This window comes from Numenius arquata, chromosome 23 (assembly GCF_964106895.1).
Source record: "Numenius arquata chromosome 23, bNumArq3.hap1.1, whole genome shotgun sequence".
Classification (NCBI taxonomy): Eukaryota; Metazoa; Chordata; class Aves; order Charadriiformes; family Scolopacidae; genus Numenius; species Numenius arquata.
This window is the reverse complement of record NC_133598.1, coordinates 694,526-714,473: the sequence shown is the minus strand read 5'-3', so window position 1 is coordinate 714,473 and position 19,948 is coordinate 694,526. Positions and strand designations below refer to the sequence as shown.

The window sequence follows — 19,948 nt, the reverse complement described above, 5'->3', positions numbered from 1 at the left end:
CATGCTCAGCTGGACACCTATTGGCTCCCATGTGTGAGAATATACCCTATACTTGTCTTTCCCTCCCTCCTCAGCTCACCCCAATGGTCACTTGTTGTTGTTTCGCAAGATGTATGTGTTGTCCTGCCAGGTTTTGACCCCATCTTGCTTAACAATGCCCAGTTTCCGGGGCAGGGGGAGATTCACAGAGTCCATGGTACATGGTGTTCCTATGTGTCTTCCTCTCTTGTGTGTATTGTAAGCAGCCAGGGTTTTGGGAACGCACATGGGAACACAAATTTGTGTTGATTCTATGCCCGTGTGCGTGAGCCTGTGTGTCCGTGTCCTTGTGTGTCACTCATCAGGAGAGAATGTGGTGGTTATGACAAGGATACCATCCACTGCTCTGTCCATGAGCACCACAGAGCAATCCCAGGGTCAGCAAGAGCCCGAGTGCAGCTGTGGGGTGATGGCACCAGAACCCTGGAGATCAGTTCAGGGAAGAGGCAATGAAATGCAGTGCTTGTCTCCTGCGCCCTCCTTGTTCTGGAGAAGTCCAGGGAAGGAAAGACACCTCAGCCTGGATCACTCTGTTGGAGGTGATTGAAGCGTCATTCTCAGGAGGAAGCTCCAGCCATCCTCAGCTCGATGCTGAATGCCTCCCTTGCATGAGGAAGTACCATATCCATCCCTTTCCCTCGCTCCTCAGGTCACCCCGATGGTCACTTGCTCCCTCCCCAGGTGTGTGCGTTGTGCTGTTTGGTCCTGACCCCGTCCTGCCTAGCACCGACCTCAGGAAAAAAATCTTGCTGGTTTGGACTTGTCTCCACTCTGTGCAGTCTGTGAGTACACAAACAATGGCATTTGCATGCCTGGGGCCTTGTGCTTCCCCAGTATGTTCTAGCCATATAACAGGAGTCTCCACTGTCCTTGGCAGCATCCATGGTTGGTTGTGTCCCTACGTGTCTTCTTGTCTTATGTGCACTTGTGTGCATCCGTGTTCGTGTGCAAGAATCTGGGAGTACAAATTTATGGGTGACTTGATGCTGGTGTGCATTACTCTGTGTGTGTGCCCTCATCGCAGGGGAAGGTGCTGCTCATGGCAGGGACACTCATATGAGCACCAAAGTGCAGCAGGTTCCCAGGGAACCCCAGTGCAGCTGAGTGGTGATAGCACCAGCCCCCAGGAGATCTGTCCAGGGAAGAGGCCCTGAAATGCAGCCCGTGTCTCCTGCGCCCTCCTTCTCCTGCCTCTGCAGAGCTCACACTGCTGCTGCCCATTTCAGGCCACAACCAGGATGGATTCACTCCAACTTGTATCCTTAGTTGAATTCAGAGGACCAGAGTATTGGGAGCCCCTCAGCATGGTTGCCAGTCCCAACTCCCTGCCTCTCCAGGCCAGGACACAGCTTCTCTCCCCAGCACTGGGGAGTTCAAAGGATGGGGATTGCTTTCTGAGCAAGGAGAAAGGCTAAGGAATCCTGACCACCTCATGCTGCCCATCCATGACTGCATGCATCCAATGCAGTGCCGGTGGTGCCTGGGGTGTCTGGGGTGGGACAGAGCCCTCTCTCAGGTCCACGTCAATGCCAAATGATGGACTTGTGCAGCCCAGTGACCTGATGCTGTGTGAGGCAGGGGCTGAGACCTTGCATCAAACAGGCACTGAATGAAAGGAACATGAAGCCTGATGTCACTGTGCTGTGAGTGGAAGGACAGACCCTGTGGCTTGCACGGGAAAGCTGAAGAACTGATGACTGCTTTGTTCTTCAGCCCACAAACACCTTCACGTCCCACATTAGAATCCCAGTCTGAGTGCCCAGCAACTGGCCCCAGGACGGAAGGGACACTGGATTCAAGACCACATCCCCCAAAGCCAGCTGCTGTCCCTCAGGAGTGTCCAGTATCAACCCTCTTTCTGACAAGGGCTGTGCACTGTGGGGACATTTTCTAAGCCCATCTCCCCTCCAGAATATCGGTCAGCCTGAGCTCACATCCAGCTTGGAGGCAGTACAGCCGAGGGCTTTGCCCCTTCCCTTGAGAGACCTGAGTGAGGGCAGTGCCAGAGAGCTCTGCTGGGAGAGCTCAGCCAGGACAGAGTCCCCTCTCCGAGGAGCTGCAGTTTCTCAGCTGAGGCTCTAGTGTAGCCAAGGGACAACCTCATTGCTTTCTCAGGAGGTACCAGGCACCATGGAGAAGGGAAGGGCAGGAGCTGTGGCCCTGAATTTCCCAGACCTTTGCCAGCCTCTCTTGGACTTCCTTTATGGCCAAATTAATGACAAATGGGTTCAGTGATAAGGTGGGTGGAAAATGTGCTGGACTGCCAGGCTCAGAGAGCTGTGATCTTGGTGCAAAGCCCAGCTGACTGACACTTCTTAGTGGGGTCTAGGTGTACGGATCAGTAGTAGGACCAGGACTGGCTAGTGTTTTCATGAATGCCATGAACAGTGGGAAATTGGCATCTGTAGATAACAGCCAGAGAGGGAAATGGGCAATAACTGTTGGACACAGCTCCTGTTCAGAGGATCTAGAACCCTCTACATGAGACACGTGAGGACTGAGGAAGAGGAGGGAGGATCCTGAACTTGTGAGTCATGGTGCCAGCTGGGGAGAGAAGCTGCCTGAGAAAGTGCTGGAAAGGATGGCTGAGTTTGCTCTTGTGTTTGAGAGGGCGAAGGATCCATCTGGATCCAGAAAGGTGCTGTTTCTCTCCCAGACCATATCTCTCCCAGCAGCACTCATTTCTCCTTTTACACGTTCAGCTTCTCCCCCTTTACTTGTTCCACCTCCCCTGCTCCCACAACCTCTTCCCCTGCTCCCTGTCCTTGCCCCGAGAACTGCCCTGCAGCACTTGGTTCTTCCTGTATTTTTGCCTGACAGTCGACACCTGCACGGCGTCCCCTGCAGACTTCACCTGATAGACTACTTTTGCTTTTTTATTAATAACTGAGAGCATCCGGCAGAACCCCGTGACCTTCCCTTCCACATCTAGTTTTAAGAGTCCAATTTTCCAGTGAGATATTTCGAGAAAATAAGATAAACTGAAAAGGAGCAAGCGCTTAACTTCCTTAACTTAACACCTTCCTGCCATGCCCATGCTGAGCCCCGGGGCGGAGCTGGCGGCGGCGGAGAGGAGAGGAGGCGGCGGAGAGGAGGCGTGGCGGCCGGAGCAGAGAGCCGGGGCTGGCGGGGGGCAGCGAGGCGCGGGCGGCGGAGCGGCGGGATGCGGCGGTGCCGGGGCGCAGGGCTGGCGGGGCTGGCCGCGCTGCTCCTGGGTGCGTGGGGCTGGCGGCGGTGGATGGGGGCCGGGTCTGTGCCCGGGCTGTTCCCAGTGCTAACTCTTTCTTCTCGGTATTCAGCCTTTCTTTCCCCCTCCTGCCTCTCTGTCATCTTTTGTGCCCCTTTCCAAACCACATTTTTCCCCATTTCTCTATCACCTTGATTAGTAAGAGCCTGCTTGTATGTACGTCTGCTTTTCTGTGCAACATCTCCTTCCCCTGTGAAATAGAGTTCTTATTGCCCTGAATATAGCCCTCTGTCCTTCGCTGTAACAATCCCTCTCTGTCTATTCTTCCTCCCTTCACACACCCATCTTCTGACCCATTTCTCCATGCATCTACCAACCCTAACCCCTCTTCCTACTCTGAGACCCCTCTCTCATTTCTCCCTCTCCTTCCTTCATATCTGCAACCACAAGTTTTCTTTTCCGCACAGCACCATACATCCACTCATCCCCCTTTACAGTAAGCAATTATTCTTCTTCTGAATTCAGTCCTCCATCCTTCCCTGTCACACAACCAACTCTCCAGGAGAGATCTTCAGGAGAAATCCTCTCTGTCCTGTGACCCCTCCATCCATCTGTGCACCTGGCTTTCATTCTAGCTCTCTATGCACCATTTTCAAATTTCCTCCTAGACTGCTCCCCTCACTCCACACACCCGCACCACGATCACCCTCCATCCCAGTTGATGGGCACATAACCCATAAATACCAGTCTGGCTCTGTCTCAGTGCCACTGTTCCTGACCGTTTTTCCTGGAAAAAAAAAAGCCATCAGAACTGGGTGATCTTTTGTAATCTTTGGCCTTTCCTTCTCCTTTCTTTCCAGTGGCTGCGGGCAGAGCCCAGGTGCAGCAGGAGCCGTCGGCAGAGACCACCGAGGGCACCACTGTCAACATCAGCTGCTCTCACCCTAACATAATGTCGTACGACTACATCAATTGGTACCGTCAGTTCCCGGGCAGAGGACCCACATTACTTGTGAGCGCTCTCAAAGACTCCAAAGAGCTGCGGACCCCGCCGGGGTGGCTGCGGGTGGCGGCAGACCGCCGGTCCAGCGCCCTGTGGCTCGCCCGGCCCCGGCGCGGGGACGCGGCGGTGTATTACTGCGCCCTGGGAGACACGGGGAGAGGAGCCGGGGCTGCGGCCGGGCAGGAACGGCCGCGGGCGGGGCCGGGCGTGTGTGTCGGGGGCGGGGGGACATCCCCGGGCGGGCCCGCCAGGGGGCGCTGCCGCTCCGCCCGCCGGGGCCGCCTCGCCCCGCCCCGCCCCGCCCGGCCCGGCCTCGCGCCCCGGGGCGCTTCCCCCGACCCACCGGCACCGGGACCCTCCAGGCCCCACAGACCCCACGCCCCGCAGCCCCGGGAGTCCAGCTCCGGATTCCCATGAAGTCAAGAGTTCAAGGTCCATAGCGGCAGTAAAAGGGGGTGTCGAGGTCACAGGCACCTTCAAGCGCTCCCCTCAGGAGATCAGTGGTGACACCAGGACCTTCTTTGACGGGAGTCAGCACCTTTGGAATTGAGGCCCAGGAGACAGGGGAAACGCTTGCACTGGACACACTAAGTGCAGCCTCAAAGGATGCCAGGTTCCTACTGGATGAGTGAGTCAGAGAGAGATTGGCCAAGTTGCTCTGAGGGGCTGGAGGTCTGAGGTGAGTGAGAGCTGGCAGGAGGCCTCTGAGAAGAGACTGTGGTTATCCAGCCAGTCCCCGGGGAACCCTGTGTGGCTGGAGTAACTGACAGAGCTGGTCAAACCCATGGGCAGAGGCTTCTTCAGCACAGAGAGACACAGATCAGCCTTGCTCCCTGTCCCAGCTGGACTTGATAACTGTGTTTCCAGGGAAGTACTGGCAGGTGGACAGACAAGACAGAGCAACAGGCATGGCCAGGCCAGCCCCTGGATCAGACACATGGTCACGTGGGATTGGCCACACTTATCCCTGTCTCCATTTGTCTTCCACTGCTTGCTCCGGGTGAAATTGCCATGATCCTTCTCTTTCCCTGTTTCTGCTTCTCCTCCTATGGATCCCATGTCATACACAATCCAGAAAACATTTCCACTTCATCCATAAGAGGTGTCATCAAGATCTAGTCAGATGTCCCCCCACATTGAAACAGGTGCAGTAGAGAATAAAAGACGGGTCATTGTCACAGGCAACTCGCTACTGAAGGCAGCAGAAGGCCCAATACACAGACCAGACCCTCTAAATGGGGAGGTCTGCAGCCTCCCTGGAGCCCTGGTTAATGATGTAAAGAAGAACCTTCCTTCCCTAGTACGGCCCGCATATTATTACCTCCTTTTGATTTTCCAGGTAGGCAGTGGTGAAGTAGTGAAAAGAAGTCCAAGGGCAATGAAGATTGATTTCAGGACATTGGGATTGCTGGTGAAGCGGTCAGTAGCACAAGTCGTGTTTTCCTCTGTCCCTCCAGTTGTGGGGAAGGATGAGGAGGTCAATAGGAAGAGCCAGCAGATCAATGCCCTGGCTCCAAGCCTGGTGTTCCTGACAGGACTTTGGGTTCTTTGACCACGACTTGATTTACAAGGCACAAGGCCGGCTGGTAATGGATGGGAATAGCTTATCTCGCAGGGGGAAAAGGGTTCTAGGACAAGAATTATCAGGGCTCATTGAGAGAGCTTTAAACTAGATTTGAAGAGGGCTGGGGATCCAACTGGGCTTTCTAGAGAGGTACTTGGGTGTAGTAGTTAGGTACCTTTGGGGCAGCGGGTGACTATTTTTGAGAGCCAGAAGGCCTCCCACTCCTCAAGGGTGAAAACTACATGCTCAACTCCCTCTCTGAAGTGCTTAAATACCAATGAATGCAGTGTGGGGAATAAACAGGAAGAACTGGAGACCTGTGTGCAGTCACAGGGCCATGATCTCATTGCAGTTACTGAGACATAGTGGGATGGCTCACATGACTGGAATGCTGTCATGGATGGCTATGCTCCTTTTAGGAAAGACAGGCCAATGAGGCAAGGTGGTGGAGTCGCTCTTTATGTGAGAGAGCAACTGGAATGTATCCAGCTCTCCCTGGGGGCAGATGAAGAGAGAGTTGAGAGCCAGTGGGTAGGGATTAGGGAGAAGGCCAATATGAGAGACTCTGTTGTGGGTGTTTATTACAAGCCACCCAATCGGGATGAGGAAGCTGATGAGGCCTTCTACAGACAGCTGACTTGACTCAGGTGCTGGAGGAGCCAACAAGGAGAGGTGTACTACTGGACCTAGTGCTGCCAAACAAAGAGAGATTGGTGGAGGACATTAAGGTTGGGGGCAGCCTTGGGTGCAGTGATCATGAAAAGATAGAGTTCAGGATCATGGGTGGTATGTGCAGAACAACAAGTAGGACTGAAGCCTTGGACTTCAGGAGGGCTAACTTTGACCTCTTCTAGAAACTGTTTGGAGTAATCCCATGGATTAAGGCTCTGGAAAGCAGGGGGGCTCAAGACATCTGGTTGATATTCAAATACTGCTTTCTCCAAGCTCAGGATCCATGCATTCTTAAGAGCAAGAAATCAGGCAAGGGAAGCATGAGACCTGCGTGGTTGTGCAGGGAGCTTCTGAAAAACCTCTAGTGGAAGAAGGAAGATTACAGTGTGCGGAAGAAAGGACTGACCACTTGGGAAGATTACAGGAATGCGGTCAGAGGATGCAGGGATGAAATGAGGAAAGCCAAGGCCTCCTTGGAATTAAACCTGGCAAGGGATGTCAAAGTCAACAAGAAGGGTTTTTTCAAGTATATTGGAGGCAAAAGGAAAACTAGAGAAAATGTGGGCCCGCTGTTGAATGAGACGGGTGCACCGGTGACAGAGGATGCAGAGGAGGAGTTACTGAATGCTTTCCTTGCTTCAGTCTATACTACTCAGGCCAGCCCTCAGGAGTCCCAGAATTTGGAAGTAACAGAGACAGTCTAGATGAAGGGAAACTTCCCTTTAGTTGAGGAAGATAATTAAAATCGATTAAGTAAACTGGACATCCACAAGTCCATTGGTTCTGAATGGATGCACCCATGAGTGCTGAGGGAGTTGACATAAGTCATTGCTGGGCCATTCTCCATCATCTTTGAAAGGTCCTGGGGAACAGGCAAGGTGCCCGAGGACTGGAGGAAAGCCAGTGTCACTACAGTCTTCAAAAAGGAAAAGAAGGAGGAACCAGGAAAATACAGGCCAGCCAGCCACACCTCCATCCCTGGAAAGATGATGGAATGGCTCATTCTGGGCATAATCTCAAAGCATATGGAAAAAAAGAAAGCTACCAGAAGTAGTCACCACGGATTCAGCAAGGGGAAATCATGTCTGACTAACCTGATAGCCTTCTACGATGGCATGACTGGATGGATAGATGACGGGAGGGCAGTGGATGCTGTCTACTTTGACTTCATCAAGGTTTTCAACACTTTTTCCCACAGCATGCGCATAGGTAAGCTTAGGCTTAAGCAATGTGCCCTTGTGGCCAAGAAGGCCAATAGCATTCTAGGGTGCATCAAGAAGAGTGTGGCCAGGAGGATGAGGGAGGTCGTCTTCCCCCTCTGCTCTGCCTTGGTGAGGCCCCATCTGGAGCAGTGTGTCCAGTTCTGGGCTCCCCAGTTCAAGAAGGACAGGGAACTGCTGGAGAGAGTACAGCAAAGGGCTACAAAGATCATGAGGGACTGGAATGTCTCTCTTGTGAGGAAAGGCTGAGGGACTTGTGTCTTTTTAGTCTAGAGAACAGACAACTGAAGCCTCATTGGGGAAGAAATCGCTCACCTCCCAAATGGCCCAGCAGTGGGTGTGCAGAAGAGCAGGCGATTCTATCTGGGGAGGTGAGGACTCCACTGTGAGCTGACTGGCCACAGCCCCTTCCCACCACTGGGACCCCCAGAGCCTCCAAGGCCCCTTAATGGGGAAATGTTGAGAATGGCACTGGCTGAGGGGGACACAGGTGTTGCTGCTAGAGGAGGGAGAAACCCAGAAGGAGCATTTCAGGCCCAGGAAGAAGAGATCACTGCTCTCCCCCGATTCTTCCTTTGCCCTGCCACCAGAGTCATTTCCGGCAGCTCTGTCATCTCAGGGCTGGGAGGTGCTTTTCTGACTCTCTCTCACTCAACAAAGAGGCAGGTTGGTCTTGACATGCATCTCAGATATCTCATCCTCACGGCTTTCCTGGGACAATGGCTCGGTAAGTCCTGGTTTTCATCAAGGCATATTTCTTCTTCAAAGAAACCCTCGCCAGCCTTGTCAGGATCTTGCAGGGAACTAGTGGCTCACATTTGTTGGTTTGCACTAGTTCTCACAAGGTGGTCTTACGGTTTGAAAGGAGAGAGAAGAGATACCTCAGACCTCTTCTGCTACTTTGCTCTCACCTTCCATCCATTTCCCTCTGCCTCTACCTTCTGATCCAGCTGCTCTCACCATAGGAGGTCTCAGCTCTCTCTCACTCTCACATTTCTCCCTTTCCAATGCAATCAGCAGAACTTTTCAAAGCTGCCCCAGGGACCTTAAAGCTCTCATCCAACTGACATTTCCAGGGAGTACTGTTCTGCCTCCTAGCTGTCATGTCTGCTGTGGCTTCCAGTTTTCTCCTGGTTTTCAAAACAGTATCCCTCTTTCTGCCATTCAGCTCCATGTGAACTCGGGGAGCAAGGAGCCCTCGAGTTACCCACGATGACAAGGATGGGGAAGTAGGATGAATCTTTTTCCCATAACTCCAAGGCTGCATCAACCTGATAGAGTGGTCCAGCACACAAAGATCAGGCATGACAGGCTGTTCGCTGGGTCTCTGTGTTGTAAGAGCGGGAGCAGGGAGGAGGAACAGCAACAGGGACAAAGCACAGCTCTTCTCAAGGTCCATGCTGGGCTCAGAGCTCTGAGTTACTGCCCCAAATCCCTCCACATCTGATGTCCCCAGGCCTCAGGATTTCCCTGCATGGCAAAAGACAGGGAGCCTTCTCTGCCTGGGTTTTGAACCCACTCCTCGTTTACTTCCCCACTGCACAACTTCTGACCTTCACTTTTTTCCAGGCACCATGGGACAGGTCACCGTCACCCAGCAAGAAGGACAAGTCACAGTGAAGCAGAGAGACACCTTCCAAACCACCTGCACATACCAGACCTCCTTCTCTCCGTTCTTGCTCTGGTACCAGCAGAAGAAAGGACAAGGTCCCCAGCTGGTCTCCTATCATGCATCAGGTGGCCGCAAGCGCAGCGGCCGTTTCACCACCGAGCTGAACACTGCGGGGAAATACAGCCTCCTGCAGCTGGAGGAAGTCGAGGTCTCTGACAGTGCCTTGTACCTCTGTGCTGTGCGTGACACCCTGGTGCAGGGAGCTTCCTTGGCTGTGCAAGAACCCAGGGGAGGGAGGGGATGTGTCTGTGCAAGGCTGAGGGTGGAGGAAGGAGCCCTCAGGTGTCCCCTGGCAGCGCTGCTTCCCCTCTACACCCAGGGATCTGCAGGACAAGATCCTGTGATGGAATGTTTTCTGTCCATTCCAGACATCATTCACACTAAATGAAGGCACAGTCTTCTTATTGCCAGTGCATTGGAAGCTCCGCTGTCTGGTGAAGCACAAGCAGCACACACATGAGCCATTGCATTTACATATTAGAGATTTGTTCATCTTGACCACTGTTAATAACCTCAGGTACATCCACCCTCTGTGACAACAACTGGGTTTGTCTTGTCTCAAGATGGAGACACCTTAAAACTGGTTTCATTTTGTTATTTCCCTCAAACTTCAGCCAGGGCAGTTGATACAGAGATGTTGTACCTCACCTTGTCGTAGGCAGCTCCCATCAAGGGCCATTCATGAACCCTCATTCCCTGTTCTCTCTGGGGACATTCAACATTCTAGTGGGAGCTGGCCCATTCCTCCTGCTCATCTGCTGTGATGAATCACAGAATCACAAAATTGTTAGAGTTGGAAGGGACCTCTAGAGATCATCTAGTCCAGGTCACCTGCTAAGGCAGGACTGCCTAGAGCACCTTACTCAGGACTGCATCCAGGCAGGTCTTGAAAATCTACAGAGAAGAGGACTCCACAACCTCCCTGATCTGTGTTAGCCAAATTGTTCCCAGCAGGTCCAGGAACTTCCTGTCCAAAAGAAACAGAGAAGGTGGCAGAGACTCTGGAAGTGCTCTGGGACAGGAGGAGAGGCAAGGAAGAGCTGCTGGAACATGGGGAGTACTAGTTCAGGCACAGGCTAAAAGAAATAATGACAAAAAGAATGTGTTTCCCAGCGAGGTTGTGCAGTCTCCATTGAGGTGTTCCCGGACGAAGCAAGCATGGCTTTGGGCAATCTCATCTAATGGGAGCTGTTCCAAGCAGCAGGGTGGTCTAGATGATGTCTGGAGGTGTCTCCTCGAATCTGTGACACCCATCAACACTTTCCCGGTTCTTCCTGACCCCTGCCCACCCAAGCGCAAACACATCCTCACACTCCCTCTGCCACAACACAGCTTTGGGGCATTGTGCTGGGACTGCACAGCGGCAGCTGAAGGGAGGCTCTCAGCCTCCTCACTCCCACCTGCAGGAAATCTGTGGCTGCTGGTTCCAGCCCCTGAGCTGGGAGACAGCTCGGGGAAGCTGGTGCATGGCCTGGGCCAAGGCCCTGCTGCTGTGCCAGGCTGCAGCTGGCGCTGTGCCGGCTTCTCCTTGCTGGAGGAGGACGGGGAGAGTCCCTTTGGCAGTTGCCGCAAGTGGTGCCCGTGCAGAGCCCCTGAGCCCTCTCAGCCGGGGCAAGGCCCTGAGCCACCTCTTCCCTCTCATTCTTCAACATCTCTCTCCCCCTCCTGCCTCTCTGCCGTCTCTCATCCCCCTTCCCAAACCCTGTTCCTGTTCTCTTTCTGCACCAGGTCGTTCAGTACAAGCTTGCTGACTTGTACGCCTGATTCTTCATGCTACCTCTCCTTCCCCTGTGCAATCAGCAATTCTGATTGCCTTAAATGTAGAGCTCCCTCCTTCAGTGTGACAATCCCTCTCCCTGTCTACTCTTCCTCTCTTTATCCACCCACCATCCTAGCCACCCATCTTCTGACCCATCTCTCCATACATCTACCATCCTTCAACTGTCTTCCTACTCTCTGAGTCCCCTCTCTCATTGCTCCCTCTGCTTCTTTAATATCTGTAGGCACAAGTCTGTTTTCTTGCACCATGCTGTTATTCCAAACATCCACTCCTGTCCTTCTGCATTCAGCACTTTTTGCTCTGGATTCAGCCCTTCATCCTCCACTGTAAGACCCCTAATTCTCCTGTCCCCTCTCTCACTCTCCATCCATCCATGCAACTGGCTTTCATTCTATCTCTCCATGCGTCAATTTCAGATTACCTCCCAGACGTTTTCCCTCGCTTAACACACCCACACCAGGATCATAGCACGTGTCCCCATCCATTGCAACTGCTACTGCCTCTTAGCTCCTATTCTGAATGATTTCTTGGGAAAAAGAATCATCAGCCCTGGGTGATGGTTGATTATCTTTGGCCTTTCTTGCTCCTTTCTCTCCAGTGGCTGCGGGCAGAGCCCAGGTGCAGCAGGAGCCGTCGGCAGAGACCACCGAGGGCACCACCATCAGCATCAACTGCTCACACCCCGACATACAGACCGGGGACTTCATCCAGTGGTACCGTCAGCTCCTGGGCCGAGGACCCACATTCCTCGAGAGAGTTCTTAAAGACTCCAAAGAGCTGCGGTCCCCGCCGGGGTGGCTGCGGGTGGCGGCAGACCGCCGGTCCAGCGCCCTGTGGCTCGCCCGGCCCCGGCGCGGGGACGCGGTGGTGTATTACTGCGCCCTGGGAGACACGGGGAGAGGAGCCGGGGCTGCGGCCGGGCAGGAACCGCCGCGGGCGGGGCCGGGCGTGTGTGTCGGGGGCGGGGGGACATCCCCGGGCGGGCCCGCCAGGGGGCGCTGCCGCTCCGCCCGCCGGGGCCGCCTCGCCCCGCCCGGCCCCGGCCCGGTCCCGCGCCCCGGGGCGCTTCCCCCGACCCACCGTCACCGGGACCCTCCAGGCCCCACAGCCCCCGCAGCCTCTGTTAGGTTCCCCCGACTCGGCTCCGGAGCTGCCCACCAGGCAGAAACCTTCTCCCGCCCTTCGCCACCCGCTCACCCCCGCACTCTCACAGGGACGCACACAGAACCCCCCCGCCACACTGCCGGCGGCGGCGGGGCAGGAAGCGCGCTCGGAGCGGTGGCGCTGTCCGGCGGGGCCCGGCAAGGAGCGATTGCAGCCGCCGGCCCCGCTGGCTCCCGGCCAGGAGCAGCGCCTTTCTGCCCTGCACAGGGCGGCGGGCGCAGAGCCCGACTCGGCTCCGGAGCCCACCACTGGGCAGAAACCTTCTCTTACCCCTCACTCGGCAGAGACCCTCCTGCCCACAGGCAGCCCGACAGATCTCGCTCCTGCCCCACAGACCGGCCACTGCTGCTGCTCCACGGCCAGGGGCTGGGGATCTCTTCCACCCTACTGACAACGGCAGGCACTCTTAGAACAGAAAAACCCAGCTGATGCATGGCCCATACAAGCCCTTTCTTTTCTTGTTTTCTTCCTGGTAACTTTGTAAATCGGCTCAGCTACACAATTACAAATGGAATCCTCCAGCTCCACTCTCTGCTTCTGAGGTGCTCCTCCTGGAGTTGCAAAGGCATCCTGTAGAGCTGGCAGTTCTACAGCTCTACCCACACAAGAAGGAGACGCCTTTAAGTGTATCCTACAGTGCCTGGTGGTCAGGACATAGAGCTTGTGGCACAGGATCCCCCTCAACCTCAGACTGAGAGCCTTTGGTGTTGAAGGGAAGTCCAGGAGATGGGAGAGAAGCTTGAGCTGGGCACTTGATGAAAGACACATCTGAGGCTCAATTTCAGACCTGAGGCAGGAGCCACAAAGAGATCTGCTAAGTTGTCCTGTGAGGCTGAAAGTCTATTGGGAGAGCTGGAAAGAGGCCTCTGGGCATGGGCTCCTGGGACCAGCCAGTCCTCAGGGAGGCCTGTGTGGCTCTAGGAGCCCAGACAGTGGTGACATTCCATGTTCACAGGCTTCAGGAGCAGAGAGGAAAGGCTCAGCCTCTTCCCTGCCTCAGCTGGGGCCTGTTGTGGCAGCCATAGTTGTATTCCAAGGGAACTCCTGGCAGGTTTGCAGTCACTGGAGAGCAGAGGGCAGCCCACCGTCCTTCTGACATGGCCTCTACTGCACAACAGGACCCTGAAGGCCTTGTGGGAGTGAGGTTGTGAATGGGGGCTGCTGTGCCCATTACTTGCTTCATGCAGTCCCTGCCAACTGTGTGAGAAAGGCCCTGGGTGAGAATGGGCAGAGAAGAGCTGCTCCAGGCAGCAGAAACCAGAATACGCTTGCCTGGGTACTGAGGTTCTGGGGCCCAAAGCAGGACAAGCAGTTGAAGGCTGCGGGTAATGTAAGGAAAGGGGCACAGAGCAACTGCCTGTACAACAGAGCGTTGTGTTTCCGTGTCCTCCCCCTGCCAGAGTGCAGGAGTGTGTCTGTCCCTGTGTGGATGGCTTTTGCAGCAGATGCTCTTCACAGAGAGGTTTCTCTTCAGGTTCCTCCTCTATGGCCAGAGGAAAAGGGAGAGAGTGTGTGACACCTGCGTCCATGCACTTCAGTTTGTCCCTGGTCCTCTCTCCATCCAGACAGTCCCAGGGACAGGGTGGACATGGCTGGGTGCAGGGGTGCCATCTCCATCTCCTACAGATCTGTGTGCCAGCCTGTGCAGCTGTTGATGTGGTGGGTGTCGGGAGAAGCTCTTGAGGCATGCCTGTCTCTTTGATGGACAGTACTTAAACCTGTTCTCTGTCATGAGGGCCTTCTTGTGGTAGATGTTGGGGGACAGACCCAAAGAGGCCTGCCTGGAGCAGCAGGGAGGGACTTTTGCTCCACCCTCTGGGCTGTGGTTTGGAGGCCTCTTTGATCTGCCAGACGCAGAAGAGGTGAAGGTGCAAGCATCTGGTCCCTCGGGCTGGCAGGTCCCTGTGCACCTCATGAAGGGAGAGCGTGACATGGTCCTGATTTTTCTGGCAGCCCTGGTGGAACTGGCATATTTTGGTGAGATGTGACTTTCAGGCTGGGGAGCATGAGGCAAGAGTTTTCCCAGCTGGTGGTGGAAGGGAGGAGACATGAGTCCTGATTCTGTGGGGGACCTGGGAATGTTTCTGTAGGGAGATCAGGGTGTGTAGCTGGGTATGGTAAATAATGTGGGAGATGACAGGAGTAACGGGTATCAAAGGAGGAATAAGACCTCACCCTAATTTGCAGGTGCTCAACACTCCTCTAAATGTACTTCTGCTGCTAAAGGAGACACCAGCAGTTAACATAGCTGAGAGGCAGATACGGAGACAATCAGTGGACTGAAAGAGCATTGCTGAACAGCCGGATGATCTGGGGGGTGAGGTGTGGCAAGAACCTGCAGAAAGAAGTGTGCAGGGACAGACAGCTCCGCATTTCTGATGCACGGAAAAGTGAGATGGAAAGTGGGGACAGTGAGCAAGCTGATGAAGTGACAGACAGACAGGTCCAGAGGCAAGCAACTGAAAGCCCTTTCTGGCTTTACAGGTCATGCCCAAAAGGACTCTGTGCTCCAGTTCCCACCACAAATGACCATCCAGGCAGGACACAATGCAACTCTGCACTGCAATTTCTCCACCAGCTATGACAATCCTTACATCTTCTGGTACCAGCAGCACCAGACCCAGTCCCCTCAGAGGCTGTTATGGGTGTACAAAGGGAATCCTCAAGTGGATTCAGGGAGGTTCTCCTCTGTAATGTCTGTGGAGACCTCCCAGGTGTTTCTGCACGTGCGGGACGCTGAGGTCCAGGACAGCGCTGCCTATTTCTGTGCACTGAGCCCACACTGGTACCCACAGCTGGCAGCAGTGCACAAAAAGGTGGGGGTGCTCTGAGGAGCAGTTCCCTCTCTGCCACTGCTTGCATGGAGCTCTGAGCTCAACCTGCCCAGCAGGGGCACCTGGGGCTGTGGAGAGGCTGGGCCTCTGCCTCCCCAGCCTGTGCTGCTGTGAAGCACATGCCAGCGTGACTTGCACAGCTGCATCTAGACCCAGGGTCTTTGATGATGAAAAGAATTCAAGAAACCTGACTTGGGGCAGTTCCGTTGGAGGCTACACCATAATGAAGCTAAACCAGGCTTCTAAATACCCTCTGCTTAAGATAGCTGGTACCCCAGAGTGACAACTCGGGACAAGATACCATTGGCTTGTCTTCTTTTCCCTTTGACTTTTGTCTCCACTGATGACCACAGCTGTCTACATTGTCCAGGACCAAAACACTGTGCTGGACTTGACAGAGGCATCTTCTGCAAGCCCTGTGTCCAGGGCTTCAATGTGGTTGAGGGGAGACTGACCTGTGCTTGGTGTGAGGGGGAGATGCAGCTGAGGAGAGTAATGTGCCCTGCTTCAGCCCCTTCACCCACACAAAAGTGTTCTCCCTGACATTCGTCTCTCTTCAAGTACCCTGGACATGAAGATGGGGTTTAACCATCGGATGGGGTGCTTAGAAGGCTAAGCATAGGTGGGTTTATTGCTTGGTGAGGATGGGCACCTGGTGACAAATGACATGGAAAAGGCTGACGTACTCGAAGCCTATTTCTCCTCAGATTTTATTGGTATGGCTTCTCCTCAGGCCTACCACATCCCTGAGCCTCCCCACAGACATGAACACAGCCAGAGGAAAATGTACACGAGCACAATCATGCACACACCCCACCGAGAACACGGACTCCTGACACCAGCTCTCAGCCCCTCGAGAGAGCTCTAGGCAAGTCCTTCAGACCCTACAGGTGAGGAAGGAATCAGTCACTGACCAGCACCATCAGCTTTAGTGAGCTCAAGGGTTTGGCAGTGGTTCAGTCAGCTGCTGTCTCACTGTAAGACAGAGAGAAACCACAGTGGAGCCAAAGCTGTCATGGCCTTCCCAGACACAGAGCCTCTCCACGTCTCAGGTCTGTGTGTCAAGGTTAATATAAAAACTAGAGAACATCCCCATTGCTGCAGCCCCCCAAAGAATTCCCACATTAGAAGGAAAAGAAAATCCTGCAGCATTGGAAAGTCCCACCTGACCTTGTTGATGTCCTCAAGGGTCTGGAAACAGGCCCTGCCCTTGCAAAGGGAGCGGTGCCACAGCGACACACTCATGTGGCAGCAGAAGGGTATGTGTCTGGGACAAGCCAGCCTCCCCTCAGGCTCCAGACACTGAGGCTGGGACATCAGAAGGGATGGAGGAGTGGACCTGTCTACACTCACTTGATGTCTACAGTCACTCTCTGTGTCTCTAGACTCACTCTCTCTTCAAACGGCAGAGAAATGCAGGAGCAACATTAATTTACAGAGCAGCTGAACACATGGTTTGGCTGCCCTGGGAATGCTCATGCATTCTTTTGATATTTTCCCCAGTTTCAAGGGACATGCTGGCCTTTTTTCCTCTTGTGTTTTCCAGGCAGGTGCAGGCGGTATCACTGCCTGGAGCAAGAGGGAGCTGCCTGCAGCCTCCTCTGTCACCATGAGCTGGCTGAGTTTCTCTTGCAGCCAAGGTTCCTAATGGAAAACATTTTTTGCACATAATAATAGAAGAGTGAGAACCGACTCCAACAACTGTTTTGCACCAGGAGCTGCTGGTTTGAGTCCCATAAGAAGGCACTTTGCAGCCCCACACTCACCCCCTGCCACCCCAGAGCAGCTCTGGCCGCAGGAAGAGGAACAACTTTCCTCAGGAGCTCATGGGGCTTCAGCCCCCTCAGGACCTCCTGCCTTTCTGGGCATTTGTGGGCAGAAACACAGCAAGGCAAGGCCTGATGGTCACTGGCAGCAGAGCAGCCCAGGATGTCTCCCTCAGCTCCAAGAGATGGTCCTCAAAAGAGAAACCACTGCAAGGGTGTCCAAACCTCCCATTCCTTTGTCAATGCAGAAGGGTCTCCTTAAGCCCTTACCCCCTTCCACCCAAGAACAACACCTTTCTCCCTCGGCAGCTTGGAGAGTGTCCACAGAGGGAAAGACCACACAGAGGCCAGGCTTGAATGCAGCAGAACTTTAATGCGTTAAAAGAGGGAAATAAAGTCACTCCAGGTCAGCGTCAACAGTTTGTGTAGCCCTAGTGGCCAAAGAGACTCTGCGGTCCTTGACTGTGAAGAAATTTTTGCATGTCTGTCTGCCTGCCCCATAGAGAGAGAAGACAGATGGTCCCCACCATGTGTGCCTTGGTGGGACCTTTCTGCCAAGGGGAACCAAAGCAAACAAGGAAAAGGCAGAGAAAGGCAAAGCCATTCAGCTGTACTGCAAACACATCCCAAATCTCAATCCTTTTCCCAGCACCATGTCCTGAGTTCCTAGAGGTGTCTCCCTGAGGATGTCCCAGCATCTTTATCAGTGGAGGGACCTTCTGCCACAGTAGCGGCTGGAAATGCCAGAAAGGTCACAGCACCCAGACGTGATGGGCACTCCATCACAGCTGAGGATGCTGCCAACAGCAGCAGAGGTGGAGGATCCCACCACCGTGTTCTGAGGGAAGGAGCTGAGGATGGGTCCGGGCAGGGTCACCACCACAGCAGGAGGCTCAATGACAATGGTGGAGTTCTGGCACTGCCTGACACAGGGCTCATTGCAGCTGTTGGCCAGTGGGGTTGGGCCACAGGGCCGGCAGGGCAGGCACTGGTTGTAGCAGGACATATCTCAAGGGTGAAGGTGCACCTGGGAGAGGAGCAGGGAGGAAATAGAGAACAAGGGTGGGTGAGGAGCAGCCTGGTTACCCTGTCACAAAGGAGCCAAGGCCACGACTCAGTGGGGAGCTGTAAGGTCGCCAGGAGACACACAGTCTTTATCACCCTACAAAGAGCAGCCTGTCCCAAGGACAGTGTCTCCTAGAGCATAAACCAAAAGTCCCTTCTGCTACATCTCAGATTCTCTCTAAGCAGACCTTCTCCCTGCTTCCCTCTATCATGACAAGGCGATGCAAACCAAAGGACAGGAGAGAGCCAATATCAGATGAGAGGTCCATCAAGAAGAGATCTCATGTTGGAAGAGAGAGAAAAGGAACTTCAGACTCACCTGATTCCCAAGGAGAAGAAGGCAAGAGAAGTAGATGAGAGAGCAGGGACCTGCGCTGGCTTTTATACCTGCCCTTCATTGCCGCAGGAGCAGAGGCGCCCTTTGCAGAGGTAACAATTTTCTGACAAGCTCATCTTGAATGTAAACCATTGCAGCTAATGATATGGGCTGTGCTTTGGTTTCCAACACTGCTGCCTTTTCATTTCCAGGTTGGTGCCAGGACCATTTCCCAGTGAAGGCTTCCTGTGATCACTGGGATGAAAGGTCCCAGGATTTCTAGGGCAGGAATGCAGCAGTGCGGGCAGAAGACTCAGCTCAAGTACTGGGTTGGTTCAGATGAAAATAGCCTGGGTGACTCTGCTGGGATTGTTTGAAGTGTGTTCTGAGGAAAATGGTCCATCCATCCTCCGCTTGATGCCCATGGGCTCCTATGCATGAGGACCTGCCATGTCCTTCTCTTTCCTTCCCTCCCCAGCTTACCCCAATGGTCACTTGTTACTGCCTTCCAAGATACATGTGTTGTCCTGCCAGGTTTTGACCCCATCCTGCCTAACAATGCCCAGTTCCCAGGGCAGTGGAAGAGTCAGAGGGTACATGGTTCACGGTGTTCCTATGCATCCTCTTGTCTTTTCTGTGCTTGTAATCAGCCAGTTTTTTTGAATGCATGTGATCACATATTTGTGCCTGATTACATGCCAGTTTGCCTCAGCTTCTGTGTGTGTGTCCTTCTGTGTCCCTCATCAGGAGGGAATGAGCTGGTTATGACAGGGATACTGTCCACTGCTCTGTCCATGGGCATCACAGAGCAGCAGATTCCCAGGATCAGCAGGAGCCCGAGTGCAGTTGAGTGGTGATGGCACCAACCCCCTGGAGATCTGTCCAGGGAAGAGGCCCTGCAATGCAGCTCCTGCCTCCTGAGCCCTCCTTCTCCTGCCCCTGCAGAGCCACACTCTGCCGCTGCCCATTTCGGGCCCCAAAAAGGATGGAGTCCTTCCAGTTTGAACCAGTTTTTAATTCCTATGAAGGGACAATGGTTTCAAGACCACATCCCCCAAAGCCAGCTGCTGTCCCTCAGGAGTGTCCAGTATCAACCCTCTTTCTGACAAGGGCTGTGCACTGTGGGAACATTTTCTAAGCCCATCTCCCCTCCAGAATATCGGTCAGCCTGAGCTCACATCCAGCTTGGAGGCAGTACAGCCGAGGGCTTTGCCCCTTCCCTTGAGAGACCTGAGTGAGGGCAGTGCCAGAGAGCTCTGCTGGGAGAGCTCAGCCAGGACAGAGTCCCCTCTCCGAGGAGCTGCAGTTTCTCAGCTGAGGCTCTAGTGTAGCCAAGGGACAACCTCATTGCTTTCTCAGGAGGTACCAGGCACCCTGGAGAAGGGAAGGGCAGGAGCTGTGGCCCTGAATTTCCCAAGACCTTTGCCAGCCTCTCTTGGACTTCCTTTATGGCCAAATTAATGACAAATGGGTTCAGTGATAAGGTGGGTGGAAAATGGGCTGGACTGCCAGGCTCAGAGAGCTGTGATCTTGGTGCAAAGCCCAGCTGACTGACACTTCTTAGTGGGGTCTAGGAGTAGGGATCAGTCAGAGGAGCAATACTGTTTATTGTTTAAATCAATGGCATGAACACTGGGAAATTGGGAACTCTCAGCATGTCTGTGGA

The 19,948-nt window shown here is 54.1% G+C and overlaps 2 protein-coding genes across 2 annotated transcripts in view; one reads left to right on the top strand and one right to left on the bottom strand.

Moving 5' to 3' along the window:
• The first annotated feature begins 14,232 nt into the window (after nucleotides 1–14,232).
• LOC141474795 (T cell receptor alpha chain MC.7.G5-like) overlaps nucleotides 14,233–19,948 on the top strand; it is a 290,098-nt gene continuing 284,382 nt past the window's right edge. The window contains exons 1-2 of the mRNA XM_074162876.1: nucleotides 14,233–14,278; nucleotides 14,786–15,086. Of these exons, the coding sequence (XP_074018977.1) occupies nucleotides 14,233–14,278; nucleotides 14,786–15,086 (347 nt within the window). The remainder of the gene's footprint in view (nucleotides 14,279–14,785; nucleotides 15,087–19,948) is intronic.
• LOC141474918 (feather keratin Cos2-3-like) lies at nucleotides 17,605–17,907 on the bottom strand. Its single transcript, XM_074163029.1, has one exon. The coding sequence runs from the start codon at nucleotides 17,905–17,907 to the stop codon at nucleotides 17,605–17,607; it is 303 nt and encodes a 100-aa protein (XP_074019130.1).

Excerpts from the sequence above, each read along its gene's own strand:
- LOC141474918 (XM_074163029.1), bottom strand. The coding sequence starts at position 17,907 with ATGTCCTGCTACAACCAGTGCCTGCCCTGCCGGCCCTGTGGCCCAACC.